This window comes from Phocoena phocoena, chromosome 3, assembly GCF_963924675.1.
Source record: "Phocoena phocoena chromosome 3, mPhoPho1.1, whole genome shotgun sequence".
Lineage (NCBI taxonomy): Eukaryota > Metazoa > Chordata > Mammalia > Artiodactyla > Phocoenidae > Phocoena > Phocoena phocoena.
The window spans coordinates 133,185,788-133,211,778 of NC_089221.1; the positions used below are offsets into that span (position 1 = coordinate 133,185,788).

At 40.0% G+C, this 25,991-nt stretch overlaps 1 protein-coding gene across 1 annotated transcript in view; it reads left to right on the forward strand.

Moving 5' to 3' along the window:
* Window positions 1–10,456, forward strand: part of SGCD (sarcoglycan delta) — a 409,632-nt gene extending 399,176 nt beyond the window's left edge. The window contains exons 7-8 of the mRNA XM_065873387.1: window positions 8,204–8,327; window positions 9,955–10,456. Coding sequence (XP_065729459.1) covers window positions 8,204–8,327; window positions 9,955–10,128 — 298 coding nt within the window. The 3' untranslated portion in view covers window positions 10,129–10,456. The remainder of the gene's footprint in view (window positions 1–8,203; window positions 8,328–9,954) is intronic.
* Window positions 10,457–25,991: the final 15,535 nt, after the last annotated feature.

A 25,991-nucleotide genomic window follows, 5' to 3' on the forward strand; every position in this document is an offset into this window, starting at 1 on the left:
ATCAGGAAGACAGAACAATTCTAAGCTGATATGTGTTTAATAAAATACCTCTTTTAGTAACTGATAGATCAGGCAGATATATATATAAATTTGAACAGAACAATTAAATATCTTGAGTTAACAGACACACATAGAACATGGCACCAACAACTGCAGAACACACACTCTTTTCAGACAGGCATGAATATTTTAAAAATTGACATATACTGGGCCAAAAACCTAGCCTCCATTTTTAAATCATTGATTTTTTTTAAGAGAATGTTTTTTAACTATCATAACATTATCAGTTTAAAACTGATGAATAAAATATACACTAGAAATAAATCCTAGAAAATCTTACATATTTAGAAATTAAGGAAAATCCTTCTGTAAAACTTACCACAGGAGAAATTATGCTAAAATTACAAAACATTTACATCTATATTAATACTCCTTTGGGATGCTGCCAAAAAAATACACGTCCTTAAATGAATATATTAACTAAGAAGGCAGAACATTTTAAGTAACTAAGGTGGCAACACATTTTAGAACTTAGATTAGGATAATTCTGCAGTTGTTCTATTTAGAACAAAAGACAGGGAAAATTTAAGGACAAGAAATAAACATAACACAGGATTGACAAAAGCAAAAGTTAGCTCTTTGAAAAGATGAATAATTGACAGTACTGCTAAAGAGGAAAAGAAGACATGAATAAAAATATTTGGAACAACAAAAGACATAACTACAAATGTTGGGGACATTTTTTTAAGTGAAAATATTATGAAAAGCTTTTGCCAAGAAGTTTAAACCTTTCTATGAAATAGAAAAATACTAAGAAGACATAACTCACCGAAATCAACCTGAGAAGAAACATAAAACCTGTATAATCCTATAATTATTTTTTAAATGGAAATAAGGTGTCATTCCATGCCCAGAAGGTTTATGAATGATTTAAATATTCAAGGAGTAAATAATTCTAATCTTTCATTAAAAATTCCAAAATATAGAAAACTGATAGAACCTGACAAATATATTGTAAGACAGAAAAATTACAGGATAAACTCACTTACGAACACAGGTGCAAAATCCTAAAAAAAATTAAGTTTCAGAAATTGATAGGAAAGATGATACGTAATGACAATGTCGAACTAATACCAAAAAATTTAGGAGTGGGTTATTATTGGAAAATTAATATAATTCACCACATTAATATATTAAGGAGAAGTATATTATCTCAATATATGAAGAATAAAATGGTACTTGATAAAATTCATAGCAATGAATGATAGAAACTCTTAGCAAGATAAGAATAGAAGGGAACTCTGTCATCACAATAAAAAGTATTTTGGGAAAAAATAAAAACCGTAGAATGAAAGAATCTGAATGATAATTTTTTTTTTTTTTAAGGGACAAAGGTGGGGTTTGTTTTTATCATAAAAGGAAAAAAAAAAACTCCTAAGGAATCTTAACAAAGGAAGGAAATATTTCACACTTAGAGAATAGACACCAGGACACAAAATTACAAGTGTTTTTACTCCAGACCTGTCCTCATCTCCTCCAACAGCAGAGATGGGAAGGAGACAGCTGAAGCAAACAGGCAATTCTGTAAAACAAAGACTTAGAAACCCTACAAATATGATTAAAACCTAAACTTCTGTTTTGCTTTAAAAAAATTTTTTTTAATATATCAGAAGGCCTGCTTTAGTGACATGCTAGTCCCACCAGAAAATAACCCCAAAACCCCCATGTCAGTAACATGCTCAAGTTGACCAGCCAACTCGTATTTCCAAACCCCTGTGTGTACAAGTACGTGTGTGTCTTTTAAACCAAAGCCCCAGGGCTCAGGTGACTGCTACCGCTATCAGTTCAGGAAAAGGCAAGATTGCTGTTTCCTTACTTTTAGTCAACACTGTATTGGACAGTCCTAGACAGAACAGTATGAAAAGTAAAAGAAATAAGAAGTATAAGAAATCAAAAGACATAAAACTGTCAAAATAATTACTGCCTACCAAGAAAACCTAAATCAACCTGCGTACAAATTGTGAAAAATAAGATAATTTACCTAGGTGTTAACTGCAAGATCAACATACCCAAAACAACAAACAAAAACCTGAATCTCAATACAACAGGAAAACGAAATAGGTGTAAGAGAAATACATTTTTACCGAAATACCATTTTCAGCAGCCACAAGAGATATGCTGAATCCACATAGAGAAGACTAACTTTTTTGAAATACATCCAAGAAAACATAACAAACTAGTGACAGATGGAATGATCATGAAGTGAACGTAAATCCAATCAAAATTCCAACAGGTCTTCCTTCAGTTGAAACTTCAGTTGATTCTGACATTTATTTGGAAGACCAAGAATAGCTAGGACAGTCTGGAAGAACAAGGCAAGAGAACTTGCCTTATGAAATGTAAAGAATTTAAAAATCATAGTAAGCTAAAATATTTAATTAATTATTGTCACAGGGATAGATGAATAGAATAACGAAACAGACCAGAAAACCCTGAAAGAGGCCCATAAGTGTATGGAAACATCATTTATGACAGAGCTAAATATGGGCTTTTCAATATATGATGTTGAGATCCTTCATCTGCATCTGTTTTGACCCCAACCTCAGACTACACACAAAAATGAATACCCAAGAATTAGAGACTTAGAAAAAGCAAAACATAAAAGTTTTAAAAACAATATTGAAGAACTTTATGGTTTCAGTGTAAGGAAGGATTTCTCAGACAAGACACAGAAAGCACAAACCCTAGAGGAAAAGATAATAAATTTGTTGACATTAAAATATAAAACTTTTTCACCCCAAAATGCTAAGCATAGAGTGAAAAGATAAACTACGGCCTCAAAAAAGGAAATTATCAATACATAGAACTTCTAAACAATTATTTTTCAGAAGAGAAAAAGCATGACTATAATTCATACATACAAAATCAAAAAAAATTAAAAGAGACAAAAGACATTTCACTGAAGAAGAATCCCAAATGGCTTACCAACAAATGAAAAGAGCCTTAACTCCATTACTCATCTGGGAAATGCAAATTTAAAAGACAGTAGCATCCCATTTCACACTCAGCTCATAATAAACAATATCAAATGCTAGCAAGAAAGTAGAAAAAAACAGAACTCTATACATTACTAGTGGGAAAGTAATAAAGCTGTAGATAAGCATACCTTAGGAGCTAGCAATTCCACTCTTCACCTATGTGTCCTAAAGAAAATTTACGAGTGAACACCAGGATCCACATACAAGAATGTGCAGAGATGACTTCGTAGAAACAAAAACTTGGTATCAAGCCAAATGTCCAACAAAAGGATGGACAAAGAAATCGTGATGTGTGATAACCCCAGGGGAATAGGATAAATTACAGCTGTGCTACAGCATGGATGCATCTCAGGAACAGAATGTTGAGGCCAAAAATAAGTAAATCACTGAAGAATACATGAGTGGAATTATTCTGTGCATAAAGCCCAAAAACACATGGTAGTAAACAATTTATCATTTAAGGAGGCAAATGTAGTAATATAATATTATAAAGAAAAGCAAGAAAACAGTAAACAAAATTCATAGTAGTAGTTACTCTTGAGAGAAGGAAGTGGTTAGGATTAGGAAGAGCTCAGGGAATTACAAAGCTAAGAATTTTCTTTTTTTTAAAAAAAAGGATGGGGCTTCCCTGGTGGCGCAGTGGTTGAGAGTCCGCCTGCCGATGCAGGGGACGCGGGTTCGTGCCCCGGTCTGGGAGGATCCCACATGCCGCGGAGCGGCTGGGCCCGTGAGCCATGGCCGCTGAGCCTGCGTGTCCGGAGCCTGTGCTCCGCAGCGGGAGAGGCCACAGCAGTGAGAGGCCCGCGTACCGCAAAAAAAAAAAAAAAAAAAAAAAGGGATGGTGACTATACAAGATTCATGTCAATGTCATCCTTTATAACATATTTCTATTTAGAGAAATCTTTTGCATCAATTCCAAAAATGTAATGATTTGGAATAAAATGTTTTTTCATCAGAAACCCGGGCAGTAATCGGCCAGGTTTGAACAGCAGCTGCCTCCTGTCCAGAGCATCTCCATCACTTGCCATATATGACTGTGCAGAGACTCCCGTTTTCCTTATAGCTTTCTTATGGGTCACTCACTGACATCACCTTTCCAGTCTTTGTGGGCATCTGATATGACGACGTTGTTTTAGAGCAGTGGTTCTCAAAGTGTGGTCCCCAAACTAGCAGCTTCAGCATCACCCGTGACTTGTCGCAAGTGCAGGCATTCAGGCAACACCCTTAACCTACTGTATCAAACTCAGGGGTGGAGCCCGGCAACCTAAGTTTTAACAAGCCCTCCAGGGGATTCTGCTGCTCCTGTTTGAGAACCCCTGTTCTGGAGGGCATGGCCCAGCCTTGGACCTCCTTTCCTAGACTTTCTTCCATTCTCAGATCCTTCAGTCCTCCCAGACGGGAGTCACATGTGCTCCTAACGGGAGCAGTATTCATTTCCAAGAGCCAGCAGGACCCTCAATTGTCACCAGCGCCCCCCAAATCAGGAGGAAGCCTCCCTCCATTTTCCTTGCTCAATACCATCTAAGCAGTGGTGTTTTGGTTGTTAATCTATGGTCAGAAATTGACTGACTTCACTGCAAGAGTGCTTTGTCTGCTCTTTGCAGGCCCCACAGGGCTCTTGTAGGAGCTTTTTTTTTTGCAGTGGAAAGATTTAGCATGTGAACAAACTATTAAGTCTGCCTGAAGGACAAAGGGCGTTAAGATGAGGTATGAAACACAAAGCCAGTTACCGTTTTGTCCCTGCTGCCAGGAAATTCTCATTTCTACCTTATCTTAGCCTCTCACACTGGGAGACAGTTTCAGAGTAGCGCCCTTCCTTGTCATCCTGGTACTTCCAAGGCTGTGAGGGGGGAAAAGGAAGCAGTTATTTCTGAGTCCACTTCTCTGGCCTGGGAGCCCTCCTGCTGATTTCAAAGCCCATGGGAGGTGGCAAGAATAAAGTGAATTCATATGACAGAAATGCCAACACTCCATCTGATAAAGTTCTCCCAGCTCCAAACATTTTTTTTCTATTTTGAGTTTTTCCCTCTCAACTATCTTTTTGTATGAATCATCCACTTTGAAGGCTACATACCAAGTATGAACACATTCACCATATCCTGAATTTGATGTCAACCTTTTCAGTAAGTTGTAAGGACTGTTGCAGGGAAGGAAGTATGTCTCACTGAGCCATATGTAGTACCACCACCTTACCCTTATTTATGGAGGCTAGTTTGGGAACTACAAGTACATATTCCATGAAGAGAGATTTGACATTTAATTACGAAGAATGGCGTGAAGATATGAGAGACAGGAAAGGAAGCCAGTTTTTCTGGAAGTGATACGGAATACTGGACCACACGCTTGGGTTTGAATCTTAGTTTTGCCCTTTCACTAGGTGTGCAACCCTGAGCAAGTCATTTACCTTAGCGTCCTTGCTTGTACAATCAGGACTGAAGGAGTGCCAAAGGCATAGGATTTTTGTGGGGATTAAATGAGAGAACACATATAAGGCACGTTCCACAGTGTCCATCACCTAGTGAGTATTCAATAAAGCATAGCTGATGTTTATGGCAAGAAATAAGACTAACAAAGTAGGTCAGATCAAGCTCTAAATGGGCAACTAAGTCTAAGAGTTCCTATCTTTTCTTAGAAATGTGTGGCGGTTTTGGTAAGAGAAGTGACATATTCAAAGCTGACTTCAGGTGTGTGTGAAGTACACACAACTGACTTCACTTTATGTGTCAAGTACATTAGGGGAAAAAAAGGAAGAATCAGAGACAAAACTTGGGAGGTTTCAACAGTCCAGGTTAGAGATGAACTAATATATTACGTAGGGAGAAGTCGTGAGTTAAAAACTGCGTTAACTGATGCAGTGACGGAGGGAGGGAGAGAGGGAGGGAAGAAGGGGAACAGAGAAGATGGCGTGAGGGCTCTCCCCTGGGGAAGGTGGAGGATGGCAGTGCCCTGGAGAAGAGGGTGAACAAATGTGGAAGAGAGCTGGCAGTACTGTCAGAAGGGAAGCTTATGCCCTGAGGGGAAAGGTCTCAATAGCAGTGAAAACAGAAGGTGTTAGACAACACTAGGATAAGGGATGTGAGTCAGCCAGACCTTATAGGAGAGAAGCAAAGAAAATGGCGGAAAACCATCTTCAGATTTTAGACGTGAGCTATAGGAAGAGCTTGATGCGTTGGATTAAGGTCCTAGACAAGGCTGTGCTGTACAGACATCATTCCCTGCCACTCTAGCAACAAGACCCCCTTCCTTGAGCTGACGTTATAGTGAGAAGAACCACAGGCAAAGGAAGTCAACCACAGTTCGAGGTAGAACCACACCTGGCTCAGCACCAGCTTGGCGAAGGTCTTGTGAGGACGAGATGGCAGGATAGGGGATTTTTGCCACACACAAAGGGGTGAGGTCCGAATGGAAAGAAGGAGTGAAAGAGAAGCTCAAGCCAATCCTTTGCTTAGGACTAGACACCTGTTGTTTCTCTTTTAGACTCTGGATGAGCCACTGCAGGGGGAGCACAAAAATCAGTGGAGAAGCCTGCTCTCTGAAGCACACCTCAGGGACCCAGACCTGGGAAGTGGGGAAGAGCCCTGTCTTGGCACCTGTGGAATGTAGCTTGGGATGGCTCCGGGTGGCGCCCCACAGATCACCTTGCTCTGCCCGCCGCTTACTGATGCCCATGAGGGTGTGTCCTACCCGTGGGGGCTGGTCGAAGCAGAACATGGAGTCAGCAGTTGGCAGAGAAGATGATGTTCCTTTTAAACACGTTCAAAGTGTCTGAAAGTTAGGAGTGGAGAAATAAAATGCAGAAAAGTGGTCTGATTTAGAGTGGCTTGGCGGCCACTCCTGAGGTCCATGCTTCCTAAGTTGGGATACTTTCTTTATAACAGAGAAGGAGATCTTCATTCAGTTCAATTTGGTGATAGTATTAAAATCTGGAATATTTAGAGGATGGTTGGGTTTTAGTTCATATTTTTTGCACAAAATGAGTTAGGCAAAACTCTTTCTGTGAAGCATTATCCTCTTTTTGCCCTAATAATTAGCATAGAATGTGGCTGAGTCTCCTTCTCTCAACTTACTTAATTTACATACAATAAAATTCACTCTTGGGAGGTATAATTATGTAAGTTTGCATAAACACATGGAGGCACATAACCACCACCGCAATCAAGATACAGAACAGTTCTATCACCAAAAAACATCTATTCTTCACGCTGTCCCTCTGTAGTCAAATCACTTTCCTCTAACTTACCTGTTCTGAGTTTTCTTTTGACAATTGCCTATTTGAGTAAGGCCTGAGATTTCTTTACGATTTCTTTACGATAACGACAGTAACAGCAGTAATAGTAATATTTAACACATATTAATTATACATTTCCAATGTGCCAGGCACCATTTCAAGCACTTTAGAGATGAAGAAACTGAGGCTTTGAGAAATCTTGGAAAAGAGAGGAGGGAAGAAGGGCTTGCCCAAGGTCATACAGTGGCAGCCCCATGGTTTGAGTTAGCCATGTACAACTCCTAGGTCTATTTTCCTTTTTTTTTTTTTTTTTTTCTGCTGTATGTGGGCTTCTCACCGTTGTGGCCTCTCCCGTTGGGGAGCACAGGCTCCGGACGCGCAGGCTCAGCGGCCATGGCTCACGGGCCCAGCCGCTCCGCGGCATGTGGGATCTTCCCGGAGCGGGGCACGAACCCGTGTGCCCTGCATCGGCAGGCGGACTCTCAACCACTGCGCCACCAGGGAAGCCCAGGGAAGCCCCCTAGGCCTATTTTCTTAACCTCTATCCAATTCTGCTTCCAGGAAGACAAAGAAAGCAGGGCAACGTGGAAAGAATATCTGCTAATTTCAGGAAGCTCAGTTTAGACCTGAGATTGCCTTACTCTAGAAATAAACAGCACTTATGTAAGAATTTGGTTAATGAAGCAATAATTGTCTGGGTGCAAGACAGAATGAAGCCAGGATCCTAGAACACCTTCCGTACAATCTTTGTGATATGCAGTGAAGATAAAGCCCAGATACGTTATGTCCACCCTCATAAAGCTGATCAGGCATGCAAAGCTAGAATTCCCTGATCAGATGCTGAAATGTTGTCTCCATGCTCAGAGCACCAACTTCCTCCTAACTTTACTAAAACAGTGAAATGGGATCTTTAATCTTACTCTTGTGCATATTTCAGGTTGGAGTCCCCCACCCGGTCTCTGGTGATGGAGGCCCCAAAAGGAGTAGAAATAAATGCAGAAGCTGGCAACATGGAAGCCACCTGCAGAACAGAGCTGAGACTGGAGTCCAAAGATGGAGAGGTAAGCATGAGAGGAACAGAAGCCCAGAGAGACACAGCTCCAACGACCCAGTGTTTCCTAAGACGCATCACTCCCTTTGCCTCTGAAGTTTATCCTACAGTGTAATGATCCTACAGTGTGACAGCAAAAAGAGCCAATCGGAAGGTTTTATTTCTGGAACAAATATGTTGAACGGCATGATGATAAGCCAAACCCACAACGCATAAAAGTTAGAATTCATTATCTGTAAAAGTGTTGAGGTAATAGTGTGTATCGCAAGAACAGAACTATAAGGACATCTGTAAAAATGAATGTTATTTCCAAACTCTCTCATCACCTTAAAGTAAGATTTAGTTGGCTGGTATAATTAAACTGTATATCACACACGTCTGTTTAAAGAGGAACTTAGTTTACTGGTAGACATTTTCTTTTTTTTTTTTTTTTTTTCTTTTGCGGTATGCAGGCCTCTCAACTGTTGTGGCCTCTCCCGCCGCGGAGCACAGGCTCCGGACGCGCAGGCTCAGCGGCCATGGCTCACGGGCCCAGCCGCTCTGCGGCACGTGGGATCTTCCCGGACCGGGGCAGGAACCCGCGTCCCCTGCGTCGGCAGGCGGACTCTCAACCACTGCGCCACCAGGGAAGCCCTGGTAGACGTTTCTAAGTGTACATTGTATGTTTCTACTTTCACTGAAAATGGAAAAGTCAGATCTAACAGCTATCCCAAATCAGAACAAGCCAAAACTTAAGTAGGTGGCAAGAGGCTAAGAGATGAGAGACTGCAAACATTCATTCTCTTAGCCCAACACAGTCCCGCCTTGGTGAACAGAATAGCTGTTCGTGTTTTCACAAGCGAGGTAAGCCAAATCCCCAAAGAAAATATGACTCGAATGCAAACTTTTGAAAGTGGCTTTATCGTGTTCATAAGTGATTTTTTCTACTTAAGATTTTATTTAAAAGAGAAAAAATGTGTTTTTAAAGCAAAACTCTGTTCCACCTTCCATACCTACTAACAGGTTATCAGTCTCCACCTGCCTCTGTATACCAAGCCTGCCTTTTGATTGGTTTGGCATGTGCTAATATGCTATATTTGTTTCAAAAGAGCTAGTCAGATAGAGCTTTCAGTTATCAAAACTGTCTCTGTAGACAGCTGCAGACTCCAAACCACATACATTTAGAAGTAGCAACTACATCACAGATACGGTTTAACAGCTATCAGAATGTGGACCCTGGAGGAATCAGTTATAATCTTGACCATCATTTAAGACTGGAAGTACTGCATATTCTTGAAGGCCCACCGTGCACATAGATGTATTTAGGGTCTGAGAAGTCCCATAGTAAAGAAGATTGTTACCCTGTCATTTCCAAGTTTACTTCACTCTAGGAATCCCTTCACGTTCTACATGATACACTTTTACGAAATGCTAATATATACATGACATTGCCAGTGCAACGCTGTCTGGCTAGAATACAAGCTTCTGGGAGGGTAGAGACTTTATCTGTCTTGTTCATCCCTGAATTCCCAGTGCCAACAATTCTAAACACATAGTAGGTGCTCGTTTGATTTCAACTGAACATTCATCCCCTGTTTCGGAATGTCAAGTGGATAAATGACAGGCTCTAACTCTTCCTTCCTGTTTCTTCTCTTTAGATTAAGTTAGATGCTGCGAAAATCAAACTACCGAGACTGCCTCATGGATCCTACACGCCCACAGGAACAAGGCAGAAGGTCTTCGAGATCTGTGTCTGCGCCAATGGGAGATTATTCCTGTCCCAGGCAGGAACCGGTTCCACTTGTCAGATAAACACGAGCGTCTGCCTGTGAGAGACGATGCATAGTGGACATTGTCGGCAGCATCCAGGCCTTTTTCGGCTTTAGACCCTGGCTGCCAGCTATTTTTACTAGAACACAGAAAGCCTATCAAAGACCTTTTGTGTGTGTGTGTGTGTGTGTGTGTGTGTGTGTGTGTGTGTGTGAGTTTGCGTGTGTGGGTGATATAAATATATATAAATATATATAAATAAATATATATATCCTCTGTATAAAATGAGGTTTCAGTACAAAAGGAACCATGGGTGACCCTGTGATATCCACTGTCATTGCCATCCCAACCCCACCACATACATGATAAAAATCAAAACACTAATTGGGGCCCAATATTCCCCAGACCCTGCAGAATCACACAGTGTATCGACATTTAGTGAATATTCGCCTACACGTGTGAGTAACAGCCTGTCTTTTCCTCTAGTGTCATTACAAGGCAGTGATGGCGGGAATTTGCAAGTCACGCTACAAGGGCTGAGACCCTTGTAGTAAAAGCAGACACTTTATTAGCTTTTGTGCAGCTGGCCAACTTCTCCCCCTTCAAGTTAGGCATGGGGCAGTGCCGTAGAAGTCAGACAGAGGAACTCAACATGGCTGTGCTACTTTTGCATCCAAATGTATTGGGCTCTTGTGGTTGGATGAATTAGGAGGATGGATTTTAGCAAAGTTTGAAAGGCTCACCCAACTCCTGTGAGCTTATTACTTCCTTCAAACTCACGTATTATCCCACAGTCAAAACAGGAGCTGTAAGTCAGCACAAAATAGGAAAACAGTTGCTCCTCGGTCGGCTAGAAGCTCCTCGGTGGCCTGACAGACTAAGAATAAATGGGAAATAGGTCTCTGTTTGAAGTGAAAAAATGGCTCAAAACCTGTTACATCCTCACTCCTGTTGACTTTATCCAACAGACTCCTACCCAAAATGATCACGTCAATCCAGATCTTTAAGAGTGGAACCCCTACCCCCAAGAGGAGCTATTTGGAGACGGAAATCAAAGAGTGGCGAAGGAAACCAAATTATTTTAAAATACGTTTCTGGGGACTGGTAGGTAATTTAGAGGCATGCGTTTCATTTCTAAAGGTATGCACAAACTCTCTGCCTGCAATCTTCTTATATATCTTTTCAGTATGGGGATATTCATTTTCCTCAGTTGACCGTTGTCTTCTCTAAGAACAGTGACCCAAGAATCACAGATCTAAAGTACCACATGCCCCCAGAAATGCTCGCTGAAAATTAATATAGACTGAGTCAAGTGTCTTTATTAGAATCACTGGGTCGCCGGGGGACCCAGCGGTACCCACTCCCCCGTATGCGGAAGCAGCTCCCTAATTCCCGCCATCAGCTACCTCCCATCACCCCACTTTCATCATCGTGCTCCAGGGTCACCCTGGCCAGCTCTTGTGCTGGGACAGGGGATTACACTATCTCTGTTCAAAGAGGGGGATACGTGCCTATGCCTTACGACAATGCACTCAGCAAGGAGAAGCACATCCAATATTTATCTTGTGTTACCTGTAGTTTATTTTGAGTGATTGGAGGGGAAGGGTTTCACAATGACTGGGGCATCTTAAAAGCTAGTAGGCAAACCAAGTGGCTGACAGATGTGGACGCCTAGGAGCCTGGAAGGGAGACGTAACTGCTTTCAGCCATCCTGGATACCACTTGGCAAGCAGTAGCCCCACAGTCCTAAACGAGGTCATATTTGTGGGCCTGAATGGCATTTGTTTGTTGTTGTTTTTTTCTTCAACAGGGTTCTGCTTTTTCTTACTCCACAAGCAGTGGGGAGATGTGCCATAGGAAATGAATAAGAGGTTTGGTATTTTTGAGATGACACTCAAGCATCGGGCTGAGTTTTGCACATGTGGAAGGTAAAAGCAAGCTGTGTGTTGCTTGGTCACTTAGAAGTGGGGGGGGGAGGAGGGATGGTTCCAGCCTGACCAGTAGCCCTGCTGGCTCCCGGACCCCAGGGTCCCTCCAGTCACTCCTGCTTAATATCCGTACAGAAGAATTGGGTTGCTCAAGGGTGAGACCGTGAGATTGCTTAGTGTGTAGCACTAGGGTCTAAAAAGGAAAACCATAAAGAGATATGCAATTGCTCTGGCTCAGTAGTACTTATATCCTGTAGGATCACACCGCCAGAATCTGCATGTACCACACCCCAGAGTTTCTCCAAGCCAGGAAAGGCCCTCCTTGGCGACTGGGAGCATCTACCCCGTATCTTTCAGATCAACAGTAGTACCTCTAAGGTCCTTTGTGGCTAAATACCTGAAGACGAAGGTGTTTGTTTGTTTTGTTTGTTTGTTTTTTAAGCAGACAGACCATCTTTGCATTTTATCACCTCAAGTACATATTCTAAGGATGACAAAGAAACGGAAGGTTCCCTGAACCTCTTTCATCTAATTTTGTTCTAATCATTAAATGAAAGTCTGAGATCAGCCCCTTGGAAAGTTTATGCCAAAAAAAAAGACTGGTGTGATGCCACTTGCAAAAATTAATCCTAAATATACTCAGATCACAAATAGAATAAAAACAATAGCAACCAAGGATAGAAATCAAGCACCTATGGGGACAGACATGATAGAAAATTCTGATTTTCATTCGTGCTAAGTGACTACGGTATATCAGGTAATGAGCAGGAAGTTCGGCGTGGATTAAATTATGTATTTCAGTTCAGACTTTAGAATTCAGTAATTACATATTAAGTCCTTCAATGTACATTTTTTTTCTCCCAACTTCCTCCAACTAGAATACCTGTCCATGGTCATGAGAAACAGCTTTACCTGAATTCTGGAGGAAAAAAAATCTCTTTTACATTAAAGTGTGATACCTTTGATTTATAAAAATGAGATCCTTTCTAATCTTATATACAATATCTTCTAGAAAATCACATCTCTTAGTATATTAAGCAGTGGGTGGCATAACAGAGTTTACATGAATTTTCAATATTCTAGAAGTTCCAGTACATTAATATTCTTCAGAAAACTTTATAAATTAAAAGTTGATCTCCAAATATGTTTAGCACCTACTTCTACTGGATATCTGCTCAATAAGTTGTTAAAGTTTAGTCTTAAGAGATTTTCAAAAGCCCTTTTGGTGACATCAGTCCAGGTGGAAACTTGATACAAAGCTGTATCTTTCTGTCACCCAAGAGACAGAGCCTATAAACTTGAATTGGCTTTTAACTTGCTTTAGGTCAGTTTTCCCTTGGATCATTTCCATTGTATATCCAGCACCATAGACCAAAGATTGCTTGAGGCTTGACTCTAGCACAGGGGTCAACAAACTCTGGTCCCGAAACCAAATGGGACTCATCACCTGATTTTGTGAATAAAGTTTGATTATAACACAGCCACATCCGTCCACTTACTTGTTATGTATGGCTGATTGCATACTGGACCAGCAGGGTTGAATATCTGTGCCAGAGACCTCTTGGCCCACAAAACATAAAATAGTTACTAATTGGTTCTTTAGTAAAAGTTTGCTGACTCCTGACATAGAGGTCATTTGTAGCCTTATTTGTGTTGGACACAGCAGGAGAGAAAGCAGACGACAGCACTACATTTCCATGCATGCTTGGGTATATAAATATGTGGTTATAGAAAAGATGGTCTGCCTTACACTGCATGTAAAAGAGATCCACTTGTCTGAGACACAGGCTCACAGGATTCTTGGAAACAGGGAAGACGGAATTAGGGAAGGGTTTAGTGGAAGAGGAAAGCTGTGATCCTCCAAAAGGTTCTTCCTAGAACCCTTCCTATATAAATATAAGGGGTTCCTTCAGTCAGCATCGTTGTGTGACAAGAAGTGAAGCAGGGGTCCTTTGATTTAGAGTCTCTTTCCTGAAGAGACTATTTCTGCAATCTCCGCCTAGAGGTTTTCGTCTCACCTTCCCATATTCCAGAAAGATGCCCATTCCATGGTCCCGTGAAGAATATTTTTGACTTAACATATCTTTTTGGCATCCATCACCTCGGTTATTCACACCCACAGAGGACTACAACCACATGAGGCCTGAAGGGTTGGTGGGACCAACAAATAATTAGAAATATTCAAAGAAACATCTGAAAATATGTAGGACAAAAAAATGTAGAATTATTTCATGAATCTGTTGCTGGGATTTGTGGAGGGGGGGACCAGATTAATGCCAGTTTGATGTTGTTTCCAAGGATCTGGGTCTTTGTTCTTTGGTGTAGGAGATTTACAAAAAAAAAAAAAAGATCTATTTTGAATTCCAGCATCACTGCCTCTGTGTGGTAAGGCAGGTTCCTACCAGAGATTTGTCCCTTCACTCAGCATCCCTATTGCTAATCTAAAGCTTTATACTCATATTTAATATTGTTAAAATAGCATCAGTTACGAATGATTCTTTGTAAGTATGAGTATTCCTGTTAGGGAGGAAAGGTGTTTTTTTTTTTGTTTTTGTTTTTTAAATAAAAATACCATTTACCAGACCCTAATCAACATTAGTTAAAGGAGTCCTTCAGCATTTTATCTATTTTCAACTAAAAGAGGATTAAATTGGCCTTTCACAGGAAGAGCTACATGACAGTATCTTGCATTTGTTTATTTTAGGCAAAAGGTAGCCTGATGTTTAGACCAAGGAGGTAAATATCCGTCTGAGCACTTGATCCGTATTTTTTAAGGCTCTCTGAAAGGTGAAAATCTAATTTGAGTTGTAAACAAAACCCCTTTCCTCTCTTTCCTCTGCTCCAGGAAATCTTAGGCACAAAAAGGGTAACAAAGCAGTTCCTGGAATGATACATTTGCATGGCGCCCCAGTAGCAGGTGGGGGGAAAAAGTCATAATAAAAGAAACAACCATAGAAAACAGGCCTTTTATCTCAAAGAGAAAATGTCTTTCTTTTGGTCTTTCATCACTTTCTCCTCCTTGGAAGGCTCCCCTAGTCCCAACGCATTTCCATTAAAATAGTCAAAGCTGGGGCTTCCCTGGTGGCGCAGTGGTTGAGAATCTGCCTGCTAATGCAGGGGACACGGGTTCGAGCCCTGGTCTGGAGGGTCCCACATGCCGTGGAGCAACTGGGCCTGTGAGCCACAACTACCGAGCCTGCGCGTCTGGAGCCTGTGCTCCGCAACAAGAGAGGCTGCGATAGTGAGAGGCCCGCGCACCGCCATGAAGAGTGGCCCCCACTTGCCACAACTAGAGCAAGCCCTCACACAGAAACGAAGACCCAGCACAGCCAAAAGTAAATAAATAAATAAAAATAGTCAAAGCTACTGCACTGGGATGCCAGATGCATCTCTTTCTTTGTGGTAATCAGAATTTAAAATTACACAGTTGCCTCTGAATTTCTCATTCACAAAGCTAAACCACTGATAAGGGATAAAGCACTCTGAAGCCGCTGCTTCAGCCGGCAAGGCACACCGCATGCATTAGCACTTTCAAAAGCAATGTGATTTCTGTGGTTCTTAAAAGCTTTCTTCATAATAGAGTCCTTGAAATTTCTCAAGACAGGTCTGAATGGCAAAGGGAAAAGAATTAGTTGTGGGAGGTCCTCCTTTGAGCATTGTTAGAGCACAAGGATAAAAGAAAACATCCCATGTGGGGTGACCCATGCTCCATGGGCTAGTTTCTTTGGTTTTATGCCCCCCCCCCTTTCTTTTATAGATACTAACAGAGTAGGAAGTTAGCATCTTCCCTTGAAAAAAAAAGAGCTGACAGGAGGTGTGATGTCGGAACAGCATTAACGATGTTATTAAATCCATCAGTAAACAGTCTCAAACGTACCAACAGCAATGCTGTCTCCTTAACTTCTGCCCAACAAGTAGTGATATCAGTTCCACTTCCGTGAGGTTTGCAACCAAACAGAGGAAAAGTTGCTATAGACAAGAAGTATTTTTAGAGTCCAAATCCAGCTGTCGCAATGGGAAACCAGAATAGTGTTCCAAAATGCCTCATGAGGCGTTTGGACACCCTCACTAGGGACTGAAGGGATTTGCTTCATCGCTGAACATCAGCTAAGGTCAGATAAATAAAATGAGGCTGCCCTCTTTGGGAGAAGAGAGAAGGAAACGTGTGTCTTACATAAAATCTACTCTGCACTCCTAGACTCGCCTAGTAGTCGCACTTCTTCCACTGTCCCACTTCTTCTACTTCTCCATTTGGGTTATTTTGGTTAAACCAAAGAGAGCTCCGATTTTCTAAATCCCAAGCTGATCCATGAGGTTACATAGCAGCAGTATAGCAAAGGACTGTCTGAGGGCGGGAAGATGATATTCGTTGACAAAGAAGACGTTGGTGCTTCTTTGGTCCCCATATTCATGTAATTCATGAGGTCCTAACATTTTGGGGGTCATAGGTTCTTTTGAGAGTCTGAGCAAAGTTCTGAAACTTCTCCTCAAAAAGAATCACACCCATGAATTCTGCATAAGGTCGAAGAGGTCTCCTTGGACGCAAAGCCTCCACTAAGACATGGCAAGAGTTGGATTCTATTTCTCCAATTATAATATTTTATTAACTAATATTCATTGAGCACTTAACTATGTACTAGCCACTGTGCTAAGTGTTTTATGCACATTCACTTATTTCATCCTCAAAGCAATCCTTTGAGTTAGATTCCATGATAGTTCCAATCTACAGATGTGGAAACTGAGGCTTAGAAAGGCTGGGAAACTTACTCAAAGCCAGAGTAAGTTTGGAGAAGTAGAAGAAGTGGGACAGTGGAAGAAGTGCGACTACTAGGCGAGTCTAGGAGTGCAGAGTAGATTTTATGTAAGCTGGGAAACTTACTCAAAGCCAGAAAAAGGCAGAGCTGGAATGCAGGTCTAACTCCAGGCCACTATGCTGTGAAGTCACCAACGTGTCAAACTATTTTTCGAGCTCCTACCAGTTTTTAGAAGAGTCCTTCTTGGGTGGATCAGGCTATAAAACTTTTATCTCCCTTCTTTCTATCGTTTCTCATCTGTGCCAGCATATAGTACTGAAAGAGAGATACCTACAGTGAAAATATAGAAGATCTGCCTGAGGAATAGAATCTGGAACCAAAAAAAAAAAAAAAAAACAATAGTTTGGTCTATGATTCTTGTTAAGTAAATCAGGCTTCTTGTCCTTACAAATTTGAAGATGCCTGGGCTGTCAGCCTTACATTTAAGAGAAAACTTTAATACTCAGTGATCTATAGTTGCGGCTAAACAAATCAGCATTTCTGCTCACATACCTCTCCTTCCACTATACCTCACTTCGAGAGACAAATGTCTTATTTTAAGTGAGGTCTTTGATGCCATTTGGTTATTATTCTTCCCTACTTTTAGTTGTGGCAAGACTCCAGGAAAGAATCAAATAAATAGAAAGGAACTCGATCATCCCTATTTCCCTACAAGAAAATAAGACTAGAAAGAATTCAATTAGCATTAGGCATTCGAGACCCAAGCTGGCCACTGTGGGATAATCATTTGAGTCCCATACCTCATACCTTGTCAGTCATCATGAATGGCCTATCACCCTCCCCATGTGCAGAATTTTTCTCACCAAAGCACTCAGGCCATCACTATCAATTGATCTGAGTTGGAAATGAGACCCACCTGCCAATTCTTGTTGCAACAGTGGCGCCCTTTAACCTTGAACCTGTACATTTGACACTTGGTGTCCTAGTTTCAGAAAAGAGGTTTGTGGCATTCCAACGACTGAGGGAGAAGATGAGTGCATCTGAAGTTCCTTACAACTTGGTGGCTTTAGGGCACTTTCATCTTCTAAGCCAAGGGATCAGGGTTTGATCTCTAAGAGTTAAAAGAGAAAATCGTTTTGAGGAATTAACTCAGCCGAGGACCATCCAAACAGGTTAAACCAGTAGACCCTCCTGCAGGTCCTGCTGTCCACCTGCCCCCATCCAGAGCTGAGTGACCACAGCAGCAGAGGGTGGGGTCCAACCTGGCTTTTCTGTGCTTTCACAACAGCACATGTCTGATCCCCTAGAGGGCTGTGGACACAGCCCCTCACTGCTCCTAACACAGTCAACCCCAGTCCCACCCAGGGTCCTGTCATGCTCCTGTAGCTCAGCCACCCCTTAAACCTTAGTAATGGCATGAGCTAAAAAACGTCAAATCTCCTGCTTCAGGGGAAGTCTTTCGGGGATTTTCTTTTACTGGTATATGTGTCCAGATGGCAAATCAGGAAGGGCTACCTTTAAAGGGTCTCATGGAACTAACATCACCAGAGCCAGCAATCAGGCTCCCTAGCAGAGAGGAGAGATCCTGGCAAAGTTGAAGGAAGAGTCGGCAAACCTGAATGTGGGGTGGACACAAAACTAACCGAATTTATATCCAGTGTTTGGTGATGGGGGGAACAGAGTTTTCCATCTGTTAATCACCTCCCCAATCAAGTTCCTCTCTTTTTGAGGCCACGAAGAAGCAGAGACACATTTCTTAAAGAGGTCGTGTTTGAGAAGGGAAAGGTAGGGGACCGTCCATCATTGCACTGGCTAAATGCACTCCTGGAGAAGCCAGGTTCTGGTGCTTTACACAATAAAAATAAGGTCATACAAGTCCCATTTGCTCGGAGCTTTTGAAAAAGGAACCCCATTCCCATAAAGCACTTGAGTTCAGCCTTTGGATTATTTTTTTATTTGCTTTGGTTGTTTTTCTCTGGGTTTGGGTGTGATGTAAGAAGAGCTTTTTAGTTTTGTTCTGAATAACATCAATCCTTGCACACTCTATGCAAAAATTTTGTAAGCATTGCAATAATGCTATGAATTACAAGGAACTATTTTAACTTTATTACACTTTCTGTATAAAAAAATTTGTATTTAATATTATTTCAACTGCAGTCTTGTAAAATATATTAATAAAAATAATGATTGGTAAGAAGGAAAGCACCCTTGTCCACTTCTTTAGGGAATTCCACTTTCACAGTTGATAAATCAGTTACTCCTATTGACTCTGCCGCAGAAATAAATTTTCAGGTTAACTTCTCTTCTGCATCTCTTTGATCAGTGGCCTAGCATGTTAGTTAAGCCACTGTGGTTCTTGGGAAGAGAGTCACACAGGCTGCTTTATAAAAGAGAGCTTATTATAAGGTAATACATGGCCTGGAATTGGGGAGTCCCCAGCACTTGGTGAAGGTAAGGGAACAGCCATCCTCTACTGCTTTCCTAAAGACCTGGACAGGCTCCTTTTGCTATAGTTTACCACTCCTGTCTCTAAATCAGTGAAGAAGCCAATCTGCTTGCTCTTATCAGGTAAAATAGTTTTAATCAGGCTACCTTAGCATTCCTGGTCAGCCTATGAATGAGCCACCTTTTAAGCCCGTTGCCCGTCCCTGGTCCAGTTTTCATCCTCTTCCACACAATACCCTAACCCTAATCCCCTATCATGGCAGAATACACCACACTCAATCCTCCATTTCAGCCTCTCACCTCTCCTGGCCTTCCAGAGTGTCATGTTTTTGCACATACTATTCCGTCCACCTAGAATGCCCTTCCACGTAGCACCACCCTATCACAGGATATCATCCTTCAAGATCCCATTCTCATATCATCTTTTCTCTTATCACCCTTATCATTCTCCCTTGAACCCTCCATTAATTTGTTCTCATTTCTTTTATAATCCTACATTGTATTGATACTATGATTTACCTACTTACCTATCAGCCTGGGACTCCAGAATGCTGTTATTCATTTTTGAAGTTTATAAAGGAGTAATGACATACCTCAATAGATTCTCATAATTATGTGATAAGGTAGAGAGATCATTTCCTCATCTAGGAAATCGAAGACTAATTTTACATCTCCAGTACACGACACAACCTGTGTGCCTTCTCAATTGTATTTTCACCGTAGGCTACATCCTGTCACATTTAGCTCCTGACTACAAATGACGCTGAAGCAACATTACAGAATCCTCAAAGGTAAAAGGCTATGACAAAAATTTTATTCACAGGCAGGGTGCAATTTATCTCCAAAGATGCCATAATTTTATTACATGGTTTCATTTTTGGGGAAAACTTACCCAAAAAAATCTAAATCAGAGAATGAAATCAGAGAGATCACCTTTCAAGATGCATTGGTAAAAAACATGTGGAAGCAGAGCTAAAATGATAAACACTAATGAGAGGGAAAGCCTGTTACTGATGAGTCAAACTAATTGACATAATTGTTACTACAAAATTAGAAAACAGATGAAACACCAGTCAACTAAAAAAGAGCTGTATTCATTTTCCTCCATGGAAGGAAATTTTTTCTAACAGGCAAGTAGGTGTAAATCAGCAACTTTTACATTTCCTCCAACTTGACTCCTTTGAAAAAGATGTAAAAACTCTGTAGTTCAATTAGCAACCAAGCCCCACTTTATCCAAGGAAAAGAGCCCAGGATACAGAGCTGGGGAATGGGGGTCAGAGTGCAGAGAAATAAACACATTTCAGAAAAAGCTTGCGAGTAGCATGTATGAATTAGCTTCTCCAATTAAGTCCAATGACAGGTTAATTTTAGTCTGTGGATGCTGATTTTAATTATCCTCAATAACACTAAACGTTTGTGGTTCAGGATCAATGTACAGCCCCCACCGAAGACCCTCCTAACCCATCAATGGAGAAAGAGCAGATCAGCCTTCGAGACTGCGTGGCATAAGTAATTAAACATAATGATAGAATCCTTGTGAGATATTACAAGGAACCTGTTAGAATGTAAAATGGGTATATAAAATGTGAGAACAGGATCTTCCAAATTATGGTATATTTCAATTGGAAGTAAGATTTTGGAATGGCAATGTCTAGGATAATAGATATTAAATCAAGGTAGAAAGTATAACATTAAACCATCTGTTTTAATCTATTAAAAGACCAAGTCAAGAATTGCATTGAAAGACTTGGTGGGCAAAAATTAACCTATGAAGCTTGAATAAAAAGAAAATCAATATTTTAAAGTAGACTTCATGGTAAAAAGTATTAGGGGAGATTACGCTTAATAATATATAATGATGAAGTTCCTGTCTTGCTGATTATACATAATTAAACCATTATACTGAACAGGAGAGTAACAAAAGCCAAAAATCCACAACTTTGAAGAATAAGGAAAAAATTGACAAACGTAATTGCTCTTTATCTTATAACTTACAAGTTGGAAAAGCATTAAAAATAATCACACACACACCCCTACACATGGCATCAAAGAAACTTCTCTTTGTCCCATGATCATATAAAAGAAAGAAATATAATCTCAAAATGAAAACATTAAAGAAAACTTTTCCGACTATATTCTCTGAAAGTAGAAATGGATGGTATGTTTTATATTAACATAAAACCCCAGGAATTTCAGATTGAAAAACACTTCCCTAAGTAATTAGTGATTTGAGAAAGGAACCCAGCCTATTTAAAGAATTAAAAACACTACAAATTATGCAATTTGGCCAAAGCAGTCTTCTGTCATGATAAAAGCATTTAAACTTACCATAGATAAATGAACAAAGCATTCAACTTAAGATTTCAGAATAATCAACGAAAGAGCAAATATCAGAAATAAATATAAGGTGGCCTAAATAATTCTAAATTTTACATCTTAAAAAGTAGAAAGCAAAAATCTGAGACAAAACTGCTGATAAATATCGAAAAACATGAGAACAAAAGTTTGAGACGCATATAAAATTTTAAATGTTATAGCAACGTGATATTTCCTTATAAGAAAAACAGAAAACCTCAATCACGTACAATGTGAAATTAGCCCAAATTAACAACGCAAACACCTGTGCTTGTTTCTTAAGTAAAATAGTTTTATTTAGGAAATTCTATTCAAAACATGCCTTTTATGACATTAACTCATATGTTTTACATATAATGCACATGCATGCATTCATAAATTTATGCATAAAGAAAACCTATCATGAGATCTGCTGTAACCTATGCTAAAAAATGTAAATTTTTGAGAGATAACTATAAAATGAAGAGACAAACTCTTAGCTGAACAAACTAAAATTGACTTTTATTTCCTTCAAGTTAATTTGCACGTTTAACAAAATCCCAACAGAAATTTTCTAAGAAGTAAACAAAATAATTCTAAATTTTATTAGGCAAAATAATTTTTTTTAAAAAGGCAAGGAATATTCCATACAAAAAGCCACTAAAATGATAAAAACCTAACAGACTGTTTAAAAGCACAACATAGCAATAATGAAGATAGTAATGTTTCAAAAACAAAAATACAGATCAATTGTACTTGGCATTATTTCCCTACCTCGAAAACACCCTCTCCTTTCTTTGTCTGGCTTACCACTGCTCACCCTCTAAGATCTGGCTCAGACATCTTCCCTCCCGGAAGGTTTCTCTGACTTGCATTCTCGACAGAGTAAGCAGCCCTTTCTCTGTACTCTTAGGGAACCCTGGACATACATCTATCACGGCTTACATTGTACTGAAGCAACCTATCAATTCTTCTGCTCACGCCACTAGAATGAGGGCTCAAGAACAAAGGCACGGCTTCCTCATTATTTTATCACCTAAGCCTAGCCAAGTGCCAGGCACCTAAGTGGAAATGGTCGAACAGACCAGAAAACCCAGAAATAGACGCAAGTGTATTTACAAATTTGTTTTATATCAATGTATCACTTGAATCTACCATTTATTCTTAAGTACCTCAGAACAGAGAGCAAGAACCAGACGGTGATCCCTGCATTCCTTCAGCTCACAAGTGGGCAAACGTGACAATGAAACAAATAGCTGCGGATATGAAATAAACAATAATGAGGTGTACATGGTGCCAGGGAAGCAGGTAGGTAGAATGCCATTACGAACCAATAGAAAAAGTACTGATTATTTGATAGTTACTAGGAGGACTGATCGGCCGTTGTTTTGGCGAGAAGTTTCAGATTCCACCTTAAAATACCTCCAGTGGATCAGAGTTAAATATTTTTGTTCATCTAGTGTCTAATGAATGTTTATTCTCTTCTAAATGAGTAACACACACTCCTTGCCCGTGAATATCTCAAGAGTCTAGAGATGGACAGAAATGTAAAAAGGCCAATTACAACATAATATGGAAGAGCTGTGGAAAAGATTAAAAAAAAAAAAAAAAAGGAAATTGACCAGCAACCTACCTATGATTTGAGGAACAATGACAAAAGAAATTGCCAAGAGGAAAGACATTCAAACAGGCGATTCTCTAAGTTCTCGCTTCTCTCACACCATGCCACACAGAGAGCTCTTTTTAAAATAGTAGCAGTAAATAAGAGAAATGGTTAAAAAGTATGCACTCATAGGAACTCATGCAAATTAATAAGAAAACCATCAAGACATCACTAAATAAATGACCCAATAATAAGCATGTAATCCACACAAACAAAAATATACACTCTTTTTTCCATTCTAAGACACTGGAAGATGTAACACAGAATGAATAACTGCTTTTCAAGAAAAACAAAGGAACTTGCCTACCTTGTCTATCAAAAAGGAAAGGTAAGACAAATACACATCTCTGCACTGGTGCAGTGGAGTGGACACTGGTGTATGTTTTCAGAAAGTAATCGGTCAGTAGTTTTAAAGAGTCATAAAAATCTTCATACCCTTTGGCCCAGTAATTCCATCTTCAAAATTCATCCAAGCAACAACATTTGAATAGGAAAAAGTTGTTAGTGACAGTGATAAACATTGCAACAGGATTTAAAGATGGGAAAAATTAGCAGCACTACCTAACCAGTTGAAAGGGAAGGCTACTTAGATCATGGTTAGTTCAACTTTATGGACTAGCATGCTGTCTTTCAAAGGGTTGTGAGGATTTTACAGTAAAGCAAAATTATAATGTTGAGTGTGTAAAATGATGTATGCATCTGAATCAAGACTTCTAGGGAAACTGAAAACGAAGCAAGCTGATTTATTTGGATGGTGATACTGTAGCTATAGTTCTCTTATCATTTTTGTGTTCATGTTTGTATAATAAACTTTTTCAAAAGAGACTAGTATCCGCTCTTTTTCTGTAAAACAGAATTAATAACACATACTTTGACCCCACAAATAATCGACAAGAAGGAAAATGTATGACCCAAAATTGTTTACTGCAGTGTTATTCTTTTTTAAATTTGGAATTTGCCTTTTTCCCAACAGTAGGGGCGATGGGTAAATAAATCATGGCACGTTCAATCAATGGAATATTGTAAACGTTAAAATAATTTTGGAAACCACAGGACAATATCACGTGTTTAAAATAAGTCAAAAAGACCTATAATTACACGAAAGCTAACTGCAGCTGTGAAAACATATATATGTATTGTTAAAGATGAAAAGGAACCACTAATAATTTTAAGTTTCATTGTTAAGGTGATATGAATATGGTTGCTTATTTCTGTTTTCCTAAACTTTAAGTATAGTGACTTTTTAATAGCTAATTTTGTAAAATGGACAAACAGAAATCAGTTTCAAGCTTAGCCAAAGAAATTATTAATTTTCAATTTTCAGTTCATTTCTTCAAGTCTACCAACGGGTCAAATTTGAAAAAACCTCTGAACACAGAGAACCCTGGGGATTTAAGGTGGTCTCTCCTTCCATTTCACATATTCTCATTTTTTCATGAGATCTTTGAAAATGTTCTTCTGGGCCCTGTGATGGTTACAGAGCTCGACTATGGATCTGACATCAGAGAACAGACCACACATCTAAGCCTTATTTGGGCACCAAGAATGTAGGAACTTGGCTCCCCTGCTGGACTTCAAGTAAGGACCAGGTGAGGAAGGGCCCAACCCTTCCCCTTTTTAAGAGATTTGAAGGGGGAACCCAGAGAAAACTTTTACCACAACTTGAAATTTATAGCTACCTTAAATTGTGAGGGTAATAATTGATACAGTCCAGTCCTGGAGGCTCTTTCTCATCACTGCTCTCTTCATTTACTCTCATCCCTCAAACTCCCCCAAATTCCTCCTGCCTCAACATTCTAGGTTTGTTTGTCAAGTTAGACCTTATATTCTCTGATTTCAAGTGGTTTCATACAGCCTTAATACATCTTGAATCCATCCCTCCCATGATTTCTAGGCTTCATAACCCACCTTCCTTAGCTCCCATGATACTGCAATTCATGATTCCTCCTTCAACATCTGACTTCTCCTCTCTGTAATAGACTCCATCATAGATAACCCACCAAGGTGCTCAGAACCTGATAATTAATCCCTTCCCCAGTACTACAGACAGTTACCACAGGGGTTCTTCTCTACTCTTTAAAAGTGAATTATCTGTTATACACTATAATCTGACCCAACTAGTTTATATTCCTTAATCTTTCCCTCTCTAGCCAAATAGGTATTCTCTAATAAAATTATATTTCTTAATAAGAAAAGAGATAAACTTAGAGTGATGGGTATAGATACAGAGGAAGGTCATTGGTTTGGCTGTCAACTAGACCTGTGTCTGAGCTAGACCGGTGTCTAAGACCAGGTTCCCTCATAAAGAATGCCAGTGAATTCTGATCTCAATAATCTTATCCATTCCCACTCAGTTCTTTTCATTAGATTTCCTTAATATTGTGTGTATAGTTTACTCTTTTCCTTGAAGGAAAAATATTCCTTCTCTTGAGCCTCTTCCTTTTTCTCCTACACCTTGCTATATTTTGCCTGCCAACACAGTCAAATCTCTCCTGTGTCACGTACAGACCCAAATGTGTTCTCTCAACCCTGCCCACCTCAAGAAAATTCACCACCCAAATTCTTGAAAACAGTCTACACTCACTTCTTCAGTTTGCACACTTATAGTCTTCAATCTAATTTTTGTCCCTAGGTCTAATATGATGTTGATCTCTAAAAAGGTCACCACTGACCTCCTAGTAGTCAAATCAGGTTTTCCAGTGGCTATTTCTCCATTTTGACCCCATCCAGTCCTGAGTCCACACTCTTAAGACCATGATGATGGCTACACAGCACCCACTTACCCATCTTATTTCCTTCC